Source organism: Dendropsophus ebraccatus, chromosome 14, assembly GCF_027789765.1.
Source record: "Dendropsophus ebraccatus isolate aDenEbr1 chromosome 14, aDenEbr1.pat, whole genome shotgun sequence".
In the NCBI taxonomy this organism is placed as follows: Eukaryota; Metazoa; Chordata; class Amphibia; order Anura; family Hylidae; genus Dendropsophus; species Dendropsophus ebraccatus.
Window position 1 is genome coordinate 14072549 of NC_091467.1, and position 22246 is coordinate 14094794.

The window sequence follows — 22246 nt, forward strand, 5'->3', positions numbered from 1 at the left end:
ATTGTAAGAGATGCTATACTAGAGTATCTTAATGAAAATAATCTTATGACGCAGCACCAGCATGGATTTATGAGGGATCGGTCCTGTCAGACTAATCTGATCGGCTTCTATGAAGAGGTAAGTTATAGACTGGACCTGGGGGAGGCTGTGGATGTTGTGTATCTGGACTTTTCAAAGGCATTTGATACTGTGCCGCATGAAAGGTTGGTCTACAAAATGAGGATGCTGGGACTCGGGGAAAACGTATGCAAATGGGTAAGTAACTGGTTGTGTGATAGAAAACAGAGGGTGGTCATTGATGGAAAATATTCAGATTGGGTTTTAGTTACTAGTGGGGTACCACAGGGGTCAGTGTTGGGTCCACTTCTTTTTAATATTTTTATTAATGATCTTGTAGAGGGGCTACAGAGTAGAATCTCCATTTTTGCAGATGATACTAAACTGGGTAAAGTAATCAGTACAGAGGAGGATAATATCATATTACAGAGGGATTTGGAGAAGCTAGAGGCTTGGGCGGAGAAATGGCAAATGAAGTTTAATGTGGATAAATGTAAGGTTATGCATTTGGGCCATAGAAATAATAAGTACAGTTATGTGCTAAATAATAAAACACTGGGTAAAAGTACTTCCGAAAAGGACCTGGGGGTATTGGTGGACAGTAAACTCAACTTTAGTGATCAGTGCCAGGCAGCAGCTGCCAAGGCTAATAAAATAATGGGGTGCATCAAAAGAGGTATAGATGCTAAAGATGAGAACATAGTTTTGCCTCTTTATAAATCACTGGTCAGACCACATATGGAATACTGTGTACAGTTTTGGGCACCGGTATATAAGAAGGACATAGGTGAACTGGAGCGGGTGCAGAGGAGGGCAACAAAGGTCATTAAGGGAATGGGTGGGTTACAGTACCAAGACAGGTTATCAAGCTTGGGGTTATTTACGCTAGAAAAAAGACGTCTTAGGGGCGATCTGATCACAATGTACAAATATATGAATGGACAGTACAGAGATCTTTGTAGTGGTCTTTTTACTCCTAGGTCTGTAACAATGACAAGGGGGCATCCTCTACGTCTAGAGGAAAGAAGATTTCATCATCAGCATCGACGCGGGTTCTTTACTGTGCGAGTGGTAAGACTGTGGAACTCTCTGCCACATGATGTTGTCATGGCCGATTCATTAAATAAGTTCAAGGGAGGACTTGATACTTTTCTTGAACAATATAATATAACAAGTTATGGGCATTAGATTTCTGGTGATACGTTGATCCGGGTATTGTTCTGGTTGCCATTGCAGTCGGGGGGGGGGGGGGGGAGGGGGGGAGGGGGGGAGTTTCTCCATGTGGTGGGGCGGTTGTCTTCTGCCCCATAGGGGTTTTTCGCCTTCCTAGATCAACACAGTAGGATTCTCCTAGGTTGAACCTGATGGACTCTTGTCTTCTTTCAACCTTATTTACTATGTTACTATGTTACTATGTTACCACACAGCACACTGTATTCTCTACCTGTAACACCACACAGCACGCTGTATTCTCTCCCTGTAACACCACACAGCACGCTGTATTCTCTACCTATAACACCACACAGCATGCTGTATTCTCTACCTGTAACACCACACAGCACACTATATTCTCTACCTGTAACACCACACAGCACACTGTATTCTCTACCTGTAACACCACACAGCACTGTATTCTCTACCTGTAACACCACACAGCACGCTGTATTCTCTACCTGTAACACCACACAGCACGCTGTATTCTCTACCTGTAACACCACACAGCACACTATATTCTCTACCTGTAACACCACACAGCATGCTGTATTCTCTACCTGTAACACCACACAGCCCGCTGTATTCTCTACCTGTAACACCACACAGCACGCTGTATTCTCTACCTGTAACACCACACAGCACTGTATTCTCTACCTGTAACACCACACAGCACACTGTATCCTCTCCCTGTAACACCACACAGCACGCTGTATTCTCTACCTGTAACACCACACAGCACGCTGTATTCTCTACCTGTAACACCACACAGCACACTGTATTCTCTACCTGTAACACCACACAGCACGCTGTATTCTCTACCTGTAACACCACAAAGCACGCTGTATTCTCTACCTGTAACACCACACAGCACTGTATTCTCTACCTGTAACACCACACATCACACTGTATTCTCTACCTGTAACACCACACATCACACTGTATTCTCTACCTGTAACACCACACAGCACTGTATTCTCTACCTGTAACACCACACAGCACTGTATTCTCTACCTGTAACACCACACAGCGCTGTATTCTCTACCTGTAACACCACACAGTGCTGTATTCTCTACCTGTAACACCACACAGCACGCTGTATTCTCTACCTGTAACACCACACAGCACTGTATTCTCTACCTGTAACACCACACAGCACTGTATTCTCTACCTGTAACACCACACAGCACCCTGTATTCTCTACCTGTAACACCACACAGCACGCTGTATTCTCTACCTGTAACACCACACAGCACGCTGTATTCTCTACCTGTAACACCACACTGTATTCTCTACCTGTAACACCACACAGCACACTGTATTCTCTACCTGTAACACCACACAGCACGCTGTATTCTCTACCTGTAACACCACACAGCACACTGTATTCTCTACCTGTAACACCACACAGCACGCTGTATTCTCTACCTGTAACACCACACAGCACTGTATTCTCTACCTGTAACACCACACATCACACTGTATTCTCTACCTGTAACACCACACAGCACTGTATTCTCTACCTGTAACACCACACAGCACTGTATTCTCTACCTGTAACACCACACAGCACTGTATTCTCTACCTGTAACACCACACAGCACACTGTATTCTCTACATGTAACACCACACAGCACACTGTATTCTCTACCTGTAACTCCACACAGTGCTGTATTCTCTACCTGTAACACCACACAGCCCGCTGTATTCTCTACCTGTAACACCACACAGCACACTGTATTCTCTACCTGTAACACCACACAGCACCCTGTATTCTCTACCTGTAACACCACACAGCACACTGTATTCTCTACCTGTAACTCCACACAGTGCTGTATTCTCTACCTGTAACACCACACAGCCCGCTGTATTCTCTACCTGTAACACCACACAGCACGCTGTATTCTCTACCTGTAACACCACACAGCACGCTGTATTCTCTACCTGTAACACCACACAGCACCCTGTATTCTCTAGCTGTAACACCACACAGCACGCTGTATTCTCTACTTGTAACATCACACTGTATTCTCTACCTGTAACATCACACAGCACACTGTATTCTCTACCTGTAACGCCACACAGTGCTGTATTCTCTACCTGTAACACCACACAGCACCCTGTATTCTCTACCTGTAACACCACACAGCACACTGTATTCTCTACCTGTAACACCACACAGCACACTGTATTCTCTACCTGTAACACCACACAGCACTGTATTCTCTACCTGTAACACCACACAGCACTGTATTCTCTACCTGTAACACCACACAGCACGCTGCATTCTCTACCTGTAACACCACACAGCACTGTATTCTCTACCTGTAACACCACACAGCACACTGTATTCTCTACCTGTAACACCACACAGCACACTGTATTCTCTACCTGTAACTCCACACAGTGCTGTATTCTCTACCTGTAACACCACACAGCCCGCTGTATTCTCTACCTGTAACACCACACAGCACACTGTATTCTCTACCTGTAACACCACACAGCACCGTATTTTCTACCTGTAACACCACACAGCACACTGTATTCTCTACCTGTAACACCACACATCACACTGTATTCTCTACCTGTAACACCACACAGCACTCTATTCTCTACCTGTAACACCACACAGCGCACTGTATTCTCTACCTGTAACACCACTGTATTCTCTACCTGTAACACCACACAGCACGCTGTATTCTCTACCTGTAACACCACACAGCACGCTATATTCTCTACCTATAACACCACACTGTATTCTCTACCTGTAACGCCACACAGTGCTGTATTCTCTACCTGTAACACCACACAGCACACTGTATTCTCTACCTGTAACACCACACAGCACGCTGTATTCTCTACCTGTAACACCACACAGCACTGTATTCTCTAGCTGTAACACCACACAGCCCGCTGTATTCTCTAGCTGTAACACCACACAGCACACTGTATTCTCTACCTGTAACAGCACACAGCACACTGTATTCTCTACCTGTAACACCACACAGCACGCTGTATTCTCTACCTGTAACACCACACAGCACTGTATTCTCTAGCTGTAACACCACACAGCACTGTATTCTCTACCTGTAACACCACACAGCACACTGTATTCTCTACCTGTAACACCACACAGCACTGTATTCTCTACCTGTAACACCACACATTACGCTGTATTCTCTTCCTGTAACACCACACAGCACGCTGTATTCTCTACCTGTAACACCACACAGCACACTGTATTCTCTACCTGTAACACCACACAGCGAGCTGTATTCTCTACCTGTAACACCACACAGCACGCTGTATTCTCTACCTGTAACACCACACAGCACTGTATTCTCTACCTGTAACACCACACATTACGCTGTATTCTCTACCTGTAACACTGATATTAGAATAAAGTAAAGAACTTTTTGATTTTTTTTTTTCTTTTCATTTTTTTTCTTTTCATTTTCTTTTCACGCACATATTATGATCAAGCATCTGTTATCTTTGAAGTTGAGCCCCACAATAAGGCTCTGATACTCTCTGCTGTTTAGCATCATTTACTTGTGTTACTGCATCATTTTTGTGAATACGCTACAGTACTGCAATGACACTCCAACATGTGTGAACACAGCCCTAATATCACTGCACACTTCTGCACAATGAGAGAAATCAGTGCAACACCTGCTTCTGGCCGGTCAGAGCTGGTGAATCACTCTGGGGATTGGGGGATCCAGCCCCGCCTCCTGTGACATCACACCCTGCCACCTGTCTGCATCATCAGCCTGATCTCAGCAAACAGGCACAATGTGAGACAGAGGCATGGATATTTGTCTCCTAAGGGGGGAGAGCAGAAGGAGCTGGAGACAATGTGGATTTGCACAGGGGCCATTTTTTCACTTCCTGGATTTGTATCAGCTACCAGTGTGGCAGAACCGTACAGATACGGTAATACATTGTATAGACACATCTATATACCTTTAAATGTTACTCCCACCAACATCTTTGATCCTTAAAAGGATATTCTAATTTCAATTGCATTTAAAATATTGTTTTAGGGTACAAACCCACTTGCCGGATCTGCAGCGAGTCTCCTTGCTGCGTTTTTGCAGCGAGACTCGCTGCAGATCCCAGCCCTATACTTTCATTAGCAGAGAAACTCGCAGCAGGGATGTACATCCCTGATGCGATTTTGTCTGCAGCCCACCCCATTAACCCCCTAGCCGCCGGACATTATACATTACCGGGTCCCCGTTCCTGCTTGCTTCGGGGCTCCCGGTGTCTTCACGGCCCGCCCGGCCAATCAGTGCGCTGCGGCAGGGCAGCGCACTGATTGGCCGGGCAGAACGTGCCGGGAGCCGCCGAAGCAAGCAGGAAGGGGGACCTGGTAATGTATATCCTGCCCGCCCCCCCTGCAGCCCCGATCGCCCCCGGCCGCATGATCGCCCCCCGCACCCCCAGGCCGTACGATCGACCCCCCCCCCCCTGCAGCCGCGATCGCCCCCGGCCGCATGATTGCCCCCCGCACCCCCCGGCCGCATGATCGTACCCCCCGGCCGTACGATCGCCCCCCGCAGCCCCCTGCAGCCCCGATCGCCCCCCGCAGCCCCCGGCCGCACGATCGCCCCCGACCGCACGAGCGCCCCCCGATCATGCGGGCGGGGGCTGGGGGCGATCGGGGCTGCAGGGGGGGCGGGCAGGATATACATTACCAGGTCCCTGCCGCAGCGCACTGATTGGCTGGGCGGGCCGTGAAGACACCGGGAGCCCCGAAGCAAGCAGGAACGGGGACCCGGTAATGTATAATGTCCGGCGGCCGGGGGGTTAATGGGGCGGGCTGCAGACAAAATCGCAGCATGGATGTACATCCCTGTTGCGAGTTTCTCTGCTAATGAAAGTATAGGGCTGGGATCTGCAGCGAGTCTCGCTGCAAAAACGCAGCAAGGAGACTGGCTGCAGATCCGGCAAGTGTGTTTGTGCCCTTAAAAGAATTTTCAAAAGAATTGGGTGTTTTTTTTATTTACCTGTTTAAAATATTGAGAGTATTTTTAAAAATATTGAGACTTTGGCAATGTTGACACAACATAAGTAAAGTATTAATAATGGCCTATATGGCAGAGTTTTCTAGACTTGCTCTGTGACCTGTACAGAAGTCATTGTGTAGGAGAAGGGTGGATGAAAAGGGAAGCTGGGACTGAGAATGGTGTGATCCTCTAGTTTCTAACTAACGACTATTGTTCTGTGTATTAGGCCACGTTCACACACTGTGTTTATTCAATAGACAACGCCCTTTGTTTCAGGTTGCAACCACGCGTTATTTTTATTCACAGTGTACAGTTCCATTAAAGTGTAAAAAACAACGGCCGTACTGTTGATACACTGGATATACTATGACCGTTGTTAATTGCGGCCACAGAAAATAATTGACGGGTCAATTTTCTACGTCCGCAGTTTAGTGAACATAGTCTGTGCTCACATTGTAAAGTACGGCACCCGGTCTTACTTTACACTGTGGTCAATGGCAAATTGGATTGCAAGCAGAATCGGATGTGCCTGCATTCTAATTCAAAGTGATGTTTACATTAGCTGTCTCAAAAGCAAGGGGGAGGAGCTGGAGCAGCGGGAAGCAGCAGCTCAGAACTGGGGGAAGGAGACTGAATAGATAATAACAACTATGGAAGAAATTGTTAGTTTCACCATGGGCAGCAACATATCAAAAGTTATGTTTGAATGGAATACCCCTTTAATTTAAACAATAGGTGATTTTCTGATGTCATATTCCTATTAAAGGAGAATATGTTAATAAAGTCCCTGGTAAAATAAGGTGAATATAGGATGTTTTGTTTTTATTACCAGCTGCAATCTGGTAAGATGTGTTTATTTTTTCTACAGCGCCTCTACTGGGGAGATTAAGCATTGCATGGTACCAGTTGATATCAATGGGCTGTCCATATAATGTATTAACATGTTTGGTCCTCCAGAGGCAGAAACTGTTTGTAGCCATTGTCCACTCTGACAAGGTCCCTTGATGGAGGTCCCTTGAAATGCCCTGATGTAACCAGCCCACCCCATTATCAGTGTAGCTTCTACAGTACATATATAAAAGGACAAAAGAGAGAAATGCTGTCTGTATCAATAAGGTTCCATTACCTTAAAAGCCTTTAAAGTGTACCTGTCAGGAGAAAATCCACTCAGTGGTGCGGAGTTCAGGTATCCATGGAGATGGAACAATCAGAGTCCAATGTTTACTCAGCGTACAGAAAAACGTGGTCAACCACATTTTCGTGTATGCTAAAAAAAAAACGATCTTTTTTTTTTTTTGTCTTTAGAATGTAAGTAAATAGAAAACTGATCCTCCCCTTTATGTTAAACAGACAGAAAAAACGGAGTATTCTCATCTCAGCTGGCACAGTTTTCTCACAGGACTTATCAAGGCAACTATTTGTGCTAATACATTAATTTAGCAAACTTTCCTCCTTCTCCTGATATGCTGCTCTTTCCCTTTCATTGGTGACAGCTCCTTGTCTAGGTTGCCGACCACCACTCTGCTCAAAAAGCGGTGGTCTGGCTGGTGTATATATAGCTATAATGTAGATTTATAGACATATAGGGGGACATTTATTATCATTGCCCTCTTGGCATATGCCAGGGAAAAAGTGCAGATTTGCCCCTTGTCCCTGGCGTACGCCTGCCATATGCCCCTCTCGCGTTAGGGGCGGGCCAGGGGGGGGGGGTGCAGCAAGGTGGGGAGAAGGCATCTAGATTTTTTGCCCTGGGTGCAGAGCCTGCCAGGTCCTTATGGGGAAAAGAACAGAGTGGTGGTCGGTAACCTAGATAACAAGCTGTCACCAATGGTAGAAAAAAAGAGCAGCATATCAGGAGACAAGTTTGCTGAATGATTGTATTTGCAAAAATATTTAACTTAACAAGCTCTACAAGTATAACGGTATTATTTGAGATAAAATATCCTTTTAAAGGGAACAATCAGAAGGTTAGAGAAATCTCACCTGCTGCTATGTCCCTATTGCACAGGAGACGCCCAGGAGGAAGGTATGTCTCCATTCCGGGGAAGTTAGTCATTTGTGCCACGGTCCGGTAAGACCATTAGGAGCACTGCCCTCCCCGATATTGCTGATCCTCCCTCAGGTGGCCCACCTCTTTCTAATGATAATGAATAGAGTGGGCTGGCCAGGGGTGGGGCAAATCAGCGCTAAGGGGGTGGGCGGTGCTCCTAACGGTCTTGCCACAACTAACTGCTCCGGAATGGCACCGAGGAGGAAGGTAAGAAACATACCTACCTCCTCTGCGTCTCCTGTGCAGTAGGGACATATCAGCAGGTTAGATTTGTCCAACCTGCTGATAGTTCCCCATTAAATATCAGAAAAATTGCTAAATGTACATGTTATACATGCAATACAGATAAATCTTATAAATGCAAACACCAAAGTGCCGGGAAGACTCGTGTTCACTTCCATTCAGTAAATATTAATTCACGGTGATGAGAAAAACTGTTTTTATTATTTTTTAGCAATTTTTTTTTTTTTTTTTTCCTGGAACAATAGGTTCCAAAACATATTGTATATTCTATGGGTCACTTCTCATGCATCAATGAAAAGACGAGACTTTTTCAATGCATGTTTTAATGTTGAAAACGATGTTTTATGACAAAAAAATGTAGAACAGTGAAAGTCTCTTCTTGTCACAAAGTTTAAGGCCATTTTTTTTTTCCCACTTAGGAACCAGCAAGTTCCCGGTCGGTTCCTATAGATTTAGCTGATGCAGCCAGAATTCATTTTCCTCAGCTTTGCGGGTAGGTTACTATCCAGCATTGTCCCCAAGGTTAGCATTCCCTGTGTCTTCTTCTGGAGCTGGAGGTTTCCGGTAGATTGCGTCATACACTCGGGTTTCACTTTGAAATATTTCAGTGGCGTGTTCTCCTCACTGTCTTCACACGTAGAGACTGTGATCCGCTGTATTTTTAATGGAAGATCCCCGGTGCTGCATGCTCTCTCTACACTATTGCTGCACATTCTTAGTAGTTTCCTCTGGGCATTGTCGCTGCCCCGACTAAGTTTTTGAAGCTTGGATGGAAGTAAACTGCTCCCGACTTCAAACACGTTGAGGTAGTCTAAAGAACAGACCCTCTCTCGGTGATATTTATCACTGCAGAGAGAGTTTAGAGGAGAACTGGGGGCTTGTTTCTCCTCCAGTTCCTTCACACTATAGTATGGGGTTGGGACTTCGAAGGTGGCATGGAACTGGGAGTAGTCCACTCGAAAGAAGCCTTCTTCTAGAGACATGACCGGAAGAAATCTATGACCCCAGAGCACTTCATCCTCTGTGTAAGATGTCCTTGCTTGGCAGGTCATTCCTGTAAGATAATCAATACCATGTTAGATCCATGGAATTGTATAAAGAGGGTACACGTACATACTGGCATACACAGAAGAAGGTAGATATGTGTTCATGTCATATCATGCGGAGAATATGCGAATGAATGGAAAGTAGAGACTGATCAAACAGGTGCCTGTAGGGCTCAGGTGTTAAAGAGGAAGTCATGGCAGGCAGGCAAGCGGGGGTGAGAGAAGAACAAACAAGGGAACCTGTCCCTGTGCTTCTGTTGCACCACTCTGGAGTCCTGTCAACCGCTCCCCCCCCCCCCCCCCCCCGCCTGTCAATTTTAGTGTTCATAGGACTTCTCCTTTAATTGAAAAAAACACAGCATGCAGAGGTCAAGTCCAGGCTGAGCACAACCGTGGCCGCTGTCCTCCCTTCTCCTGCGTGAGCGGTGCAAATGGCAAAAACTCGAACACTTTTCGACTACCAAACCCCATTAAAAAGACTTAAAGTGATACTGTCATCCCCCTTACTCTGACTTTATTTCATTGGTGGACAGTGTCATCTGGACGGGGCTTCATCTGGAAAGGGCCAAACTACTGTGGTGCCCCGCCTAGGTGACACCCATAAAATAAAGCAATTTTAGAGCAGAAATAAGACACAGATGCGCTTTATAGAGGTATGTATCGAATGTGCAGCATCTAAGCTTGTGTCTGGTGCTGCTAAAACAGCTAAAAACCTTTGCCTGTTCTTTCAGCTGTTTTTGCATTTTTTTTTTTTGCAAAGGTTCCAAATAGTGATAGATAAAAAATGGGATCTCCACTTAATTTAATGGCCGTAAACATCTGTATATGTTAGCCGTTGGAACAAAGGGACGTTAAATTACCATATTTTCCGGCGGATAAGGCGACTGGGCGTATAAGACGACCCCTGACTTTTAAGAAGTTTGTCAGGGTTTCGCCTTATACGCCAGAACATGTTAACCCCTGCCTGACCGCAGCCCTTCTAAATTAAAAAACAAACCGTTAACTCACCTGGGGCGCATTTCCGACCTCCGCGCCTCTCCTGTCCCGTTCCCGGCGCAGGCAGTGTGACTTACACTGCTTGCGCGGGGGTCCAGGGCCGGAGATTGAGATCTATCTAGGAAGCTCGGAGACGCTCGGCGGTCGGGAGAGCTTCGGGAGAATGACAGAGGCTTTGGGGACTTCCGGCGCCTCTGTCATTATCCCGGCAGCCAAGCATCTCCGAGCTTCTCCGATGAGACGCTCGGCTGCTTGGGAGAGCTTCGGGGATCTCCGGCGCAGGCACTGTACTTCACACTGCATGCGTCAGGATCAGGACAGGAGACGCACAGATGCCGGGAATGGGCCCCAGGTGAGTTAACTGTTTATTTTTTTTATAGTGGTTGCCCCACACAGTGGGGATGCCGCCATTTTTGAGCACCCCCACCATATGGGACGACCATAACCGACGCTGGAAAATACGGTACTCTTTTTGCCCATTTTGTGAGCTGTATACTTGCCATTGTATTGACATTTTACATCCCAAAAAAAAAACAGGCAAAGAGAACAATCCGGTATTGTAACTTACTTTGTTTCACCAGAATAGAGATAAGCTGCAATAACAGAGTCCATACAAAAAGAGTGATGATGTTTTGGGGAAAAACAAAAGCTAAACCCCTTTTTGTAATTCTTTTAATATTCAGATGGTACTGTAACCTATCTAGACTTCCAATGGTACACTTGTATAGAGCTGAATGGCTTATAATGTCTTCATAATGTCTCCTACTGTACAGACTTCAAAGTAGAATGGCAAATTATGTTGTCTGTACTAAATTATAAGAGAATGGGCTATCGGTGCGGCCTTTTAGAAAGATTACGGGGGAAGAATATTGAAGAATTGAAGAGTCAAATCACCTAGAATTAGTTCTATTACAATACGCTGCCCTATTTATCCATTCAGAGCAGCATAAGGGATGAGCGCAATTGGAACATGCTTAAAAATTTGCGAAAATTTTATTAAAGTATTGTATTGTCCCCCAAAATTTATACAAATCCCCAATATACACTTATTACGGGAAATGCTTATAAAGAGCTTTTTTCCCTGCACTTACTACTGCATCAAGGCTTCACTTCCTGGATAACATGGTGGTGTCACTTCCTGGATAACATGGTGACGTCACTTCCTGGATAACATGGTGACGTCACTTCCTGGATAACATGGTGACGTCACTTCCTGGATAACATGGTGACGTCACTTCCTGGATAACATGGTGACGTCACTTCCTGGATAACATGGTGACGTCACTTCCTGGATAACATGGTGACGTCACTTCCTGGATAACATGGTGATGTCCCTTCCTGGATGACATGGTGATGTCACTTCCTGGATATCATGGTGATGTCACTTCCTGGATAACATGGTGATGTCATGACCCGATTCCCAAAGCTGTGCGGGCTGTGGCTGCTAGAGAGGATGATGGCAGAGGGACACTGAGGGACACAGGGCACTGGAGGGACACTGAGCATCCCCCTGCCATCATCCTCTCCAGCAGCCACAGCCCGCACAGCTTTGGGAATCGGGTCATGACATCACAATGTTATCCAGGAAGTGACATCACCATGTTATCCAGGAAGTGACATCACCATGTTATCCAGGAAGTGACATCACCATGTTATCCAGGAAGTGACATCACCATGTTATCCAGGAAGTGAAGCCTTGATGCAGTAGTAAGTGCAGGAAAAAAAAGTACATTATAAGCATTTCCCGTAATAAGTGTATATTGGGGATTTGTATAACTTTTGGGGGACAATACAATACTTTAATAAAATATTAAGTCCGATAGTTCGGCATTTGAATACCGGTGGCTGAAGAAGTTGGATGCAGCCCTAGTGAGTTCAGGAAAACATGGATACAGCTGTATCCATAATTTCTTACGCTCCCAAGGGCTGCATCCAACTTCTTCAGTCACCGATAATGAAATCCTGAACAATCGGACTTGCGTATGCCCAATTTGTACTAATCTATAGGTGGCACTATAATTGAACATTATATGTACAGTATATGGCACTCTGTCGAGCTTAAAGGGGTTGTTCACAAAAAAAAATCTTTCAAATCAATGGTGCCAGAAAGTGCCAGAGATTTGTAATGTAGTTCTATTAAAAAATCTCAAGTCTTCCTGTACTTATCAGCTGCTGTATGTCTTGCAGAAAGTGGTGTATTCTTTCCAGTCTGACAGAGTGCTCTCTGCTGCCACCTCTGATCATGTCATGAACTGTCCAGAGCTGTAGCAAATCCCCATAGAAAACCTTTCCTGCTCTCCAGACTGGAAAAACTACACCACTGCCTGCAGGACATACAGCAGCTGATGGCTTGAGATTTTTTTTAAGAGAAGCAGTACTGGGAGGTTTAAGAGTTTTTTTTTTTAATAGAAGTAAATTACAAATCTCTGGCATTTTCTGGCATGCTGCAAATGTTAAGACATGTGGTTAGTACAGATATTAAAAATTTTAAACTACCCATAGAAAATAAATAGAAAAAAATAGGTTCTTCTGATATACAAGCTCTTGTCCACCAGACATATTACCATTTGATAAGCGTAGATCATCCGCAGAAGGGGCCAGTAATTAAGTATAAAAATGTATTAAAAAGTAAAAAAAAAGAAGACAACAAAGAGTTTCCAGGCCAGCCCAGCCTCTTCCTCAGGTGCATCCCTTTGAAGTTTGTTTTATGTTTTCAGTAAATTTTTATATTTACTTACTGGCCCCTTCTGCGGATGATCTGCGCCTATAAACCTGTGGTATGTCTGGTGGACGGGAGGTTGTATATCGCTGTATCTGACCCCGGTGTGGGTTGACAGGAAGGCTGCGGTCCGTTCATTCCCAATCACACTGTCAGAAATTTAGGCCTCAGTCTTACACAACATCGTCAGGCGAGGGAGTAATCGCTTTACATCCCTGTGTCATTGATTTCCCTGCACCATGGAGCGCTGTCTACATCTTTTTACCTTATCATGGCGGGATGGTACACACTATACTTTTTATTTTTTGTTTTCTTTAGCAGTTTTGCAATTCTAAATATGCCTATTAACCATATGTTTTAGTATTTTCTGTTGCACTTGTCTGTTTTTGTGTCTTTATTTCAGCCATGGCAGCATGCACTTGCATAGGGGAAATAGTTGTATTGCATCTGCTTGTCTGTGAGCGGTCTAAACTGTCCATAAAGCGCAAAATCTAAATCAGCAGGGTATGTGACATTATGTGATTTTTTTTTGTTGTTATTTAAAACAAATCTATACTTATTTGTATCCAGGTCCAGTCTCTTGAAGGAGGCTTTTTAGTCTTGTACTAGTTTAAAGGGGAACTATCAGTAGGATAGAGCAATTTAACCTTCTGATATGTCACTATTGCACAGGAGACGCCGAGGATGAAGGTGTGTCTCTTCCCTCGGCCGGCCTGCCTCTTCTAATAATAATCAATGGAGCGGGCCAGCCGGAGGTAAGAGACCGGGGGAGGATTGCCGCTATGGGGGTGGGGCAGTGCTCCAGTCTTACTGGGCCGAGGAGTATAAGACTAATTGCGCGTGAACGGCACCAAGGATGAAGGTAGGAGACATAGCTTCATGCTCAGGTTCTGATCTAAATCAACAACATACGAATAATTTTTTGATCGTTGCCTGCAATTACACAGAACGAGTATTGTTTAAATTTGAACGATATAACGATTTTCTTATAGGGCCCTATAGCCGTCTCTCTGATGCTGAATCTCCTAATTCTAGGCTAAGCTATCTCTGCTTCTCTCAGGCTTCCTCAGCACACCACAGCACAGTTTCTCTCAATGTATTGTCCCACTACATGTGGTTCTTCAGTCCTTACACACCCAGGTAAAACTAGTTCACTCAGGTGTCACAGCTAGTGCAGTAAGTTGCTGTACCCTAATCCAGCCACTAGGTGTCTCACTCTCTATGGGCACAATTTATGTAGAAAGGTTTAGCCTGTCTTACTGTCTCTCTCTCACATTTCCTAGTCAGTTAGTTGGAGTCCTAACTTCAGGACAGTCACCCCGTAGGAAAGAAAGGCAGAGGGACTGATCCGCAGTAGAGTACAGAATGCGAGTAAGCTGCTCTGGAGGATCTCTTCAAGATACACTTCGCAGGTAGAGGGGGGCAACTAGTCATCTGGGCAGGAAGCCGCCCGTGACTAGTCACAGCTCTCTGCCTATCAGCATGCAGTGCAAGGATGATTGACAGGCAGAGAGACCCTATATTGGCCTCTCTGTCTGTCAATCATCCCCGCAGAGTACGCTAACAGGCAGAGAGCCGTGACTAGTCAGATGACTAGTTGCCTCCCCAATGACAGCCTGCTTAGCCAATCACTGGCCGCAGCACTGTCCCGCTATAGTCAGAAAGACACGACAGGAGGACCCCCGGGGGAGCATGGTAGGTAAGAATAGGCTATTATTCTCTATACAACCCAAGCTATATAGTTAACAAACTGTATGTATGAATGCTCGGAGTACCCTTTTAAATAGGCAGATAAATGTTTGATATGAACATCAATTTAATTGGTGCTATTTAAAAGCGTCCTCTACGCGGTCCAATTCTTGTGACACGAGGGCCGCGCGGATGATGGCGGGATCATTTTTTCCACACTTTACTTACATCATTGTAAGCAGCGCACCTCCTGTTAGGGCCCTATTCCACAGGACGATTATCGTTAGCATAATCGTTGATGATAAACGATCTGAAACGACCACTATTGCGAACGGCCTGAAATCGTTCACCCATTTACACGTGACGATGATCGTTACTTATGATCGTTCTTGCGGTCGTCCTGTCGTCGCTACTGCGTTTGTTGCTAACGAACGACATCTTATTCCAATGCGAACGATCAACGATAAAAATAGGTTCAGGTCTTATTAAGCGATCAACAATTTCTCGTTCGTCATTTAATCGTTAACTTCTATTCAACTGAACGAGTATCGCTTCGTTCCGAACGATTTAACGATTATCCGAACGCTAATCGCATGTGGAATAGCGCCCTTACCATAGGGAGATGTCCAATCCCAATGATCAGTTGATGTTTGTCAGCTTGTCTCTGGGTCTTTTACATGGAGAAATAATTGGGGAATTCAGTCGGAAATTACCCCATCAATAAATCTAGCCCCCTTTCCTCTGCCTCACTCCCCCCTCTGACTGACACTCTGAATCCCTTCCTCTCCTCCTCTTCCCTCTCCTTATTTATATTCATATTCCTTGAATTAAATTCTAAATTATTGATCTGCGGGGTTATAATATGCTGAGCTCTTCTTTCCTCTAGAGGTGACTCCCGCTCACAGAAATATTATCATTCCCTAATTCTCACCTGTAGTTTCCACAATGCCTTCCAGAATGACGACTATCTCGAACTGCTCACTCCTCAGCGATTTCTGTGAGAGATCAAAGAACGGGCTCCGGCGATTGATCTCATGGCAGATAGTTAGAGGAGAGACGAGGAACAACTGATCAGCTCCGGTGCCGAATCCAACATCCAGCTCACGTTGGTCTAGCGGTAGGAATTCACCTTCCGGGGTCTGTCTGGACTGAGAAACAATGCAAATATTAAATACTGAATCATAGCAGAAATCCTGCATCTAATAGGGATGAAAGCAATGAGTAATGTCAATATTTGTTTCATCTTTTGCCCAATACCATTTACATTTCATTACAGTTAGAGGGAAATTTTTCTTTTACCAATTACAAAAACTTTGATTCTGTTTCTATTTTCTGACTGTAGCATTTTTATTAAAATTTTTGTATATTGTAATCTTGTTTTTAACAGCACTTAGTAACATGCTTTACGGCAATACTTATGGACATAGCCGACAATAGACAGAGTCTGTCCCCTTGAAATGAATGTAAATTACTGAGCGTGCTCTGTGACCTGGGAAAAGGTCATTCCACAGGGAGCCTCCTCTATCTACTCATGTCACATGTTGCTGCAATGCCGTACGGATCACTTGCTGTACAGCAGCCTCCTCTTATCACCACAGATACAACAGGAAGAAAGGTTGCAGTTGCCTGTACGTCTCTTCCTTAGGTCTCTCCAAGACAGCTGATGGATGAACTTATTTACACCGTTATGAGTCCAAGGGAAAGTACGCGTTACCGGCATGTGTTGTCTTGGCATTGTTTGCATGGCTGTACCAGTCACTTGTATACAGTACCCTGGCACCTCCAGGGGTGCACATTAGAGATGAGCAAACTTGCCAAAAGTACAGGTTTGAATGATTGGCCTTTGAATCCCACTGGAGTTCATTAACGGGAGACGGCCCGCACCTGCTCTTCGTGCTCCGGAACCCTGGGGAATTCAGCAGCACACACGCACTGCACCTGGTGAGCTGACTTTGCTCTAATTTGCTCAGTTTTGAATCCCATTGCCCAGAGGAGGTGGATGCAACTCGAGGACTGCCTGGAAACGTAAATCTGATTCCAATGTCAGTCGCTTTTGGCAAGTTCGCTCATCTCTAATGCACATCAATCACATCAACATATCTAAAGAGAGTGCTCCCTTTACTGCTGTCCATAGTCTCTGGGACCACCCAATCAGATGCAAGGCAATGGCCTCAACATAAAAATATACTCTCGTACAAATACATTCAGCATTATTACAAATAAAGGCACGAGGACTGCAAAGTGTTGGAACGTAATATAACTGGAGATGAAGGAATTGATATGGCAAAAGTCCACACATCTCCTACCCATCATGTCCCATCATGTGCTACTACGACTACTCTACACAGCTGAACGACAAGGTCAAGCATCATTTAAAAGGTGAAGCGGGATCGAGAGGCGTCAGTCCGACGGCGGAGAAGAACAACCCTCCCGCCTTTATTGTTATACTGGACTTTAATGCACCGTTTGTTGTTTTTGTCACAAAGTTTAACATGGGGGATGCTGGGAGGACTTAATAATGATGGTTTGTAGTATACAAATGTTATGCTTTCTTTCTGATTGGTTATTTTACTTACACAGACCCTACCTCTCCTGCCCTATCTATCATATTCCATACTCTACTACTACTACTACTACCACCACTACTACTACTACTACTACCTCTACACAGTCCCATATCTCCTGTCCTATCATATTTCATACTCTACTACCACTACTACTACTACTACTACTACTACTACCCTACACAGACCTTACATCTCCTGCCCTATCTATCATATTCCATACTCTACTACTACTACTACTACTACTACTACTACTACTACTACTACTACTACCACCACCACCACCACTACTACTACTACCACCTCTACACAGTCCCATATCTTCTTCCCTATCTATCATATTCCATACTCTACTACTACTACTACTACTACTACTACTACTACCACCACCACCAATACTACTAGAGATGAGCGAACCTGGAGCATGCTGGAGTCCATCCAAACCCGAACTTTCGGCATTTGATTAGCGGTGGCTGCTGAAGTTGGATAAAGCCCTAAGGCTATGTGGAAATCATGGATATAGTTATTGGCTGTATCCATGTTTTCCAGACAACCTTAGAGCTTTATACAACTTCAGCAGCCCCAGCTAATCAAATGCCGAAAGTTCGGGTTTGGATGGACTCGAACCTGAACCCGGTTCGCTCATCTCTAACTACTAACTCTACACAGTCCCATATCTCCTGTCCTATCATATTCTATACTTTACTACCCTACACAGTCGCACATATCCTGCCCTATCTATCATATTCCATACTCTACTACTACTACCCCTACACAGTCCTATATCTCCTGCCATATCTATCATATTCCATAGTATACTACTACTACTACTACTCAGCATAGATAGAAGGAATAATGGAGTGCACTCACCGGAATAATCTTCATGGCTTTATTTTCTCAAACTGAAAAACAGTTGTTCAGTTGTTTATACTCTCTTCTGCCCCTGTGGCAGGTTTTATATAGGTCAAACAAAAAGACGTTTATGTACCCGCGTTAGGGAACATTATTACTCTATAAGGACTGGAGTGGGGGCCCCCCGCCTTATCCAACATGTTATGGAACAGCATGGAGGTGATGCTTCCGTCCTAAGATTTGCAGGTATTGAAAGAGTGTACAACAAAAAAGGCGAAGATAAAAAACGCCTCCTGCTCAGGACGGAACTAAGTTGGATTATACGCACTGGCGCTGAGGGACCTGGAGGGTTAAATGAAAGGGTAGATCGTAGATTTTTAATCTGATGCTCCGCAGTTTGTACTGTTTTTAATACTGTATGTATTATATGTATTTGGGTTCACATTTTTTGTATTTTTGAGTTTTTACATTTCACAGGTGTTTTGCATGTCATTAAGTCTCTTGTCTATTTGTATAGCACATGACGTGTTGTAAGGGGAGGTCCGTAGAAGCGCGGTTACGCGCGAAACAGCCTGTCACCGCCCTGCTTGTCTCCTAGCGTTCACCCTGTCCGTGTATGCACTAGGTCCTATATGTTTTTCAGTTTGAGAAAATAAAGCCATGAAGATTATTCCGGTGAGTGCACTCCATTATTCCTTCTATCTATGCTGATACTATTGTGATTGCTCTATGCCTTTGGGAGTTTTCTTGCACCACCTTTTTGGAATATCGCAGCAGCAGATTGTTTCCATCTATTATATTTCCTGCAGGCCGTCTTTTCATTCAGTAAGTCTATAGTGCCGCCCGCTTCTGTTTTTGTTTCACTACTACTACTACTTCCACCCCTACACAGTCCCACACCACCACCACCACTACTACTACTACCTTTACACAGTCCCATATCTCCTGCCCTATCTATCGTATTCCATACTCTACTACTACTACCACCACCACTACTACCACTACTACTCATACCCCTACACAGTCCCACATCTCCTGCCCTATCTATCGTATTCCATACTCTACTACTACCACTACTACTACTACTACCACTACCACCACTACTACTACTACCTCTACACAGTCCCATATCTCCTGCCCTATCTATCGTATTCCATACTCTACTACTACTACTACTACTACCACCACCACCACCACCACCACCACCACCACCACCACTACTACTACTACTACTCATACCCCTACACAGTCCCACATCTCCTGGCCTATCATATTCCATACCCTACTACTACTACTATTACTACCTCTACACAGTCACACATCTCCTGCCCTATCATATTCCATACCCTACTACTACTACTACTACTACAACCACCCCTACACAGCCACACATCTCCTGCTTTATCCCTCATGTTCTATACTGTATTGCTGCTAGGAACCCTACCCTACATAGGGCAAATTGGGAACATTCAGTTCTGTGGGTCTGACTCTATGTGCTTGTAGATTACCCCCCTGACCAGTTGTTATTGAAATTTACTTGGAATGATGTATATGGCTTTATCTGTTTATATCAATTACCATTATTTTTTTTTATTTTTTTTGCATTTGGCTAATATTCCAAAAGCTTATGCTTTGGCCGCCATCTAACAATTACATTAAGGCAGGATGTGACAGTGTCATTATTTATAGGCTCTATATGCACTATAAAAGTGAAGCATTCATTTGTATAATGTTATTGATACACTAAGTGGGACTCCATTATAGCAAGCCTTTGCAATGGCCATTTATAATATCATAGTTCCCTTTGACAGGAGAGGTCTTTGGGCTGGCGCGGCCTCGGCCTTCTCTGTTACTACTATATTGTTTTTCTATAAGTCTTTCGGAGACGTACACCCCCATACTGGGGAGCGGTGGATAAAACCGGAAGGTATTAGTTAAATATTAAAGCTTTCTCCATTCTCCAAGGCTCAAATATATAAATGTTTAAATAGATAAAACATGTGATAAAGACGAACTGAAGACGGTTGTAGGATATTAAAAAAAAGGAAAAGTTTTCTTTTTTCCTACGAAAAAATGTTCACTTCAATTCTTGGGCAAAGTCTGGTATTGCAGCACAGCCACCTGAATGGGCTACGCTATAATACCAGACACTGCTTATAGGGTAGCAAGGATCTTGTCTAATCTCTGACATGGTCCGGACAGCGGTGTGTAATGAAGGTGTCTGGATGGTGGACAAGGAAGCTGTACAAGGAGACTATTCTATCCACTGGTTGTCGGTCTGGGCCACCTGTGCGGCAGACAATTGGTTGAGGCAACCGTCCTGCTTCTCTTGCTCTAATGATGCAACAAGAGGAGAATTAACCCATTCAGGACCAAGGGGTGTAACTGCACATCTGTTTTTGTAATGTGTCCCTGTTAGTAGATGTACAGTTGCATCAACGGGATGAAATGGGCAGTGCTTGTGCCACCCATGTCGGGTCCCGGCTGCCAGACAACCACCGCAACTGGCGGGACCGGAGCTGCAATCCTATCCCGACAGTTAACTCAATAGATGCTGCGGTCAGGGAGGCCTCCAATGTCCTGGCTACTGAAGCCAATCCCTGCTCTGTGTCAGTGAAAAGAGTCGAGCTCCATAGACTTTCATTGTGAGCCTGACTCATCACGTGACACAGAGTTGGGAGAGGACCACAAGCTCCAGGCTTGTTCTCACAATCGGTCAGGATCTGAACACCTGGACTGATCAAAACTTTGTCAAACATGTCAAAAAATAGCAACTGGGGAAACACTTTCAGGCCCTTTAGTTGCCAAACGTGGCTTGATCTTATGGGGGTAAGGGTGCGTTTACACAGAAAGATTTATCTGACAGATTTTGGAAGCCAAAGCCAGGAATGGATTTGAAAAGAGGAGACATTCCAGTCTTTCCTTTATGACCTGATCCCTATTTATAGTCTGTTCCTGGTTTTGGCTTCAAAGATCTGTCAGATAAATCTGTCTGCGTAAACGTACCATTAGGGCCCTATCGTTTGAATTTCAATGATAATCGTTCTGTGTAATTGCTGGCAACGATCGGAAAATCATATGTGGTTGATTGTTGATTAAGGGACCTATTATGGTGCGTTTACACAGGCAGATTTATCTGACAGATTTTCGAAGCCAAAGCCAGGACCAGACCATAAACACGGAACGGGTCATAAAGGAAAGACTGAGATTTCTCTTCTTTTCAAACCCATTCCTGGCTTTGGCTTCCAAAATCTGTCAGATAAATCTGCCTGTGTAAACGCACCATTACACGGAGCGATTTTTAACAATTAACAACTAATGCTGCTTTACACAGACAGATTTATCTGACAGATCTTTGAAGCCAAAACCAGGAACAGACTATAAACAGGGAACAGGTGGTAAAGGAAAGACTGGAATCCATCCTCTTTTTAAATCCATTCCTGGCTTTGGCTTCCAAAATCTGTCAGATAAATCTTTCTGTGTAAATGCACCCTAACGATAAATGATCACAAACGAGATTGTTTATCGTTAACCTGAAATCGTTCACCATATTACACAGAACGATGGTGGTTAGATACGTTATTGCGAGCGTTACTATGATCGTTTATTCCTTCTGATCCCAGCAAAACAATAGACAATGTGCAATTACACTGAACGATTAGTGAACAAATGCGGAACTACAGCGAACGAATGTGGAATTACAGCGAACGATTAACGATAATTTTAGGTTCAGATCTAAATCACCGATCAACGGCACACGAACGATTTTTCGATCGTTGCCTGCAATTACACAGAACGATTATCGT

The 22246-nt window shown here is 44.5% G+C and overlaps 1 protein-coding gene across 1 annotated transcript in view; it reads right to left on the reverse strand.

The window, feature by feature from the left end:
• Window positions 1–8895: 8895 nt before the first annotated feature.
• LOC138771777 (G protein-activated inward rectifier potassium channel 1-like) overlaps window positions 8896–22246 on the reverse strand; it is a 35509-nt gene continuing 22158 nt past the window's right edge. Inside the window, exons 2-3 of the mRNA XM_069951768.1 lie at window positions 15956–16172; window positions 8896–9628 (exon numbers count right to left, since the gene is read on the reverse strand). Coding sequence (XP_069807869.1) covers window positions 9027–9628; window positions 15956–16172 — 819 coding nt within the window. The 3' untranslated portion in view covers window positions 8896–9026. The remainder of the gene's footprint in view (window positions 9629–15955; window positions 16173–22246) is intronic.